The sequence below is a fragment of the Cyprinodon variegatus genome, unplaced genomic scaffold, assembly GCF_000732505.1.
Source record: "Cyprinodon variegatus isolate N-32 unplaced genomic scaffold, C_variegatus-1.0 Scaffold1021, whole genome shotgun sequence".
Classification (NCBI taxonomy): domain Eukaryota; kingdom Metazoa; phylum Chordata; class Actinopteri; order Cyprinodontiformes; family Cyprinodontidae; genus Cyprinodon; species Cyprinodon variegatus.
Genome location: NW_015151474.1, coordinates 267938 through 270240, shown reverse-complemented (window position 1 = coordinate 270240; position 2303 = coordinate 267938). Strand labels below are relative to the sequence as shown.

Below are 2303 nucleotides of genomic sequence, written 5' to 3'. Positions count from 1 at the left end.
ATATGTGTATATGTATGTATATATGTGTATATGTATGTATATATGTGTATATGTATGTATATATGTGTGTGTGTATATATATATATATATGTATGTATATATATATATGTGTGTGTGTGTGTATATATATATATATATGTATATATGTATTTATATATATATATGTGTATATATATATATATATATATATGTGTATAGCCTTAGGTAATCGAAATGTCATGAAAACTGTATGCAAAATGAGACAATAAAATAGACAAAAAAAATCAGATTAATTAGTTGTTCCCATTTAACCCTTGAAACGTTCTCGTTTTCAGTACGGTTAGCCTCTATTGAAGCGTATCGTTTCTGACCACCGCTTCGTCTGACCTAAGATGGCTGCTTTGTCGGCACACCTCAACTAATGATGCGGGGTCTATCTATATCTATGGTTTGATCAACACATGATTTAAGTAAAGTGCCTACAATAGAAAGTCTTTCTCTTGTGTTTGTTTTTCCAGAAGACCATCAGGAATATGTTGGAAAAGAGGAGGTTTTCTTGGAGCAGCGGTTCTCTGAACAGGAGAGGAATTCCAGGTTGGAACAAGAGGAACCAGAACCTCTGCAGATAAAAGAAGAGCAGCTAAAGCAAGAAGATCCCTGGACAAAAGAGGAGACCATGGAGATCCCCATAAGTGAGCAGGAGGAGCAGCTGGTTCTAAAGAAAGAGGATGGAGAAACAGAAGAGAAACCTTTCCCATGTTTGACATGTGGAGAAAGGTTTTTGAAAAACGAACATTTAGTGGTTCACATGAGAACTCACACGGGTCAGAAGACATATGAATGTCAGTCCTGTGGAAAAAGCTTCACTCAGAAATGTCATCTTAAAACACATTACAGAACTCACACTGGTGAGAGGCCCTTTGAATGTCTGTTCTGCGGAAAAAGATTCACTCGTAAAAGCAGTCTTAATACACACATCAAAATTCACACAGGTGAGATGCCGTTCGTCTGCACGATTTGTGACATACGTTTTGGTCGAAAAAGTCATTTGTCTAGACACATGAAAGCTCACACAGGTGAGAAGCCTTTTGAATGTCTGTTCTGTGGAAAAAGCTTCATTGATAAATACGAACTTAACAGACACATCAGAATTCACACAGGTGAGAAGCCTTTCAAATGTCTGTCCTGTGGAAAAATCTTCATTGATAAACGCAAACTTAACAGACACAGCAGAATTCACACAGGTGAGAAGCCTTTCCAATGTCTGTCATGTGGAAAAAGCTTCATTGATAACCATGAACTTATTAGACACATCAGAACTCACAACGGTGAGAAGCCTTTCGAATGTCTGTCCTGTGGAAAAAGCTTCACTTATAAAAGCAGTCTTAACACACACACAAGGATTCACACAGGTGAGAAGCCTTTTGAATGTCTGTCCTGTGGGAAAAGCTTCATTGATAACCGCGAACTTAATAGGCATATCAGAGTTCACACAGGTGAGAAGCCTTTCAAATGCCCGTCCTGTGGAAAATGCTTCATTGATAAACGTGGTCTTAATCAACACTTAAGAATTCACACAGTTGAGAAGCCATTTTCCTGTATGATTTGTGGAAAAAGTTTTACTCAAACAAGTCATTTGACTAAACATATGAGAACTCACACAGGCGAGAAGCCGTTCTCCTGTATGATTTGTGGAAAAAGCTTTAGTCAAACAAGTCATCTGACTAAACATATGAGAACTCACACAGGCGAGAAGCCCTTCTCCTGTGCAATTTGTAGCAAAGGTTTTCATCAAAAAAGTTATTTGATTAGACACATGAGAACTCACACAGGTTAGAAACATTTTTCATGCATGGTGTGGAACGATTTATATTGAAATAAAAAGATTTCACATAAGAAGTCAAGCATAGACATATGCTCACAAATGTATGAAGATGATGCAATAATGTAAAGCAAATAACAATGAACAAGTTGGAGCTGATCTAACAACTGTTGTGCCATATGCCATGATCATACTTTTTGGACAGTGGGAACCAGTGTCCATATTTCATCCTGATAGGATGACCAGAGAAGAAAACGCAGCTTTGGTGGATTACAGCTGGGGGAATTCTGCAGCCCCCCCTTTTTCAGCAAAAGCAGTCACATGGGAGCCACCAGAGGTGTGAAAACATTCCAATTTCTTTAAAATTAGTGAAAAGCTAATTTGATAATGTCCCAAATTCTTCCAGATAAACTTTGGTTTCAAACACAGAATCCATCTTAAACTGTAATATGTTTTTCAACCGTTTCCCCTTCCTCTTTGTACATAGTAGTTAGTTTAGTTT

General features: G+C 37.5%; 1 protein-coding gene across 1 annotated transcript in view; it reads left to right on the top strand.

The window, feature by feature from the left end:
* LOC107100865 (gastrula zinc finger protein XlCGF57.1-like) overlaps window positions 1-2223 on the top strand; it is a 13232-nt gene extending 11009 nt beyond the window's left edge. Inside the window, exon 2 of the mRNA XM_015399526.1 lies at window positions 498-2223. Within this exon, the coding sequence (XP_015255012.1) occupies window positions 498-1816 (1319 nt within the window). The 3' untranslated portion in view covers window positions 1817-2223. The remainder of the gene's footprint in view (window positions 1-497) is intronic.
* The last annotated feature ends 80 nt before the right edge of the window (window positions 2224-2303 follow it).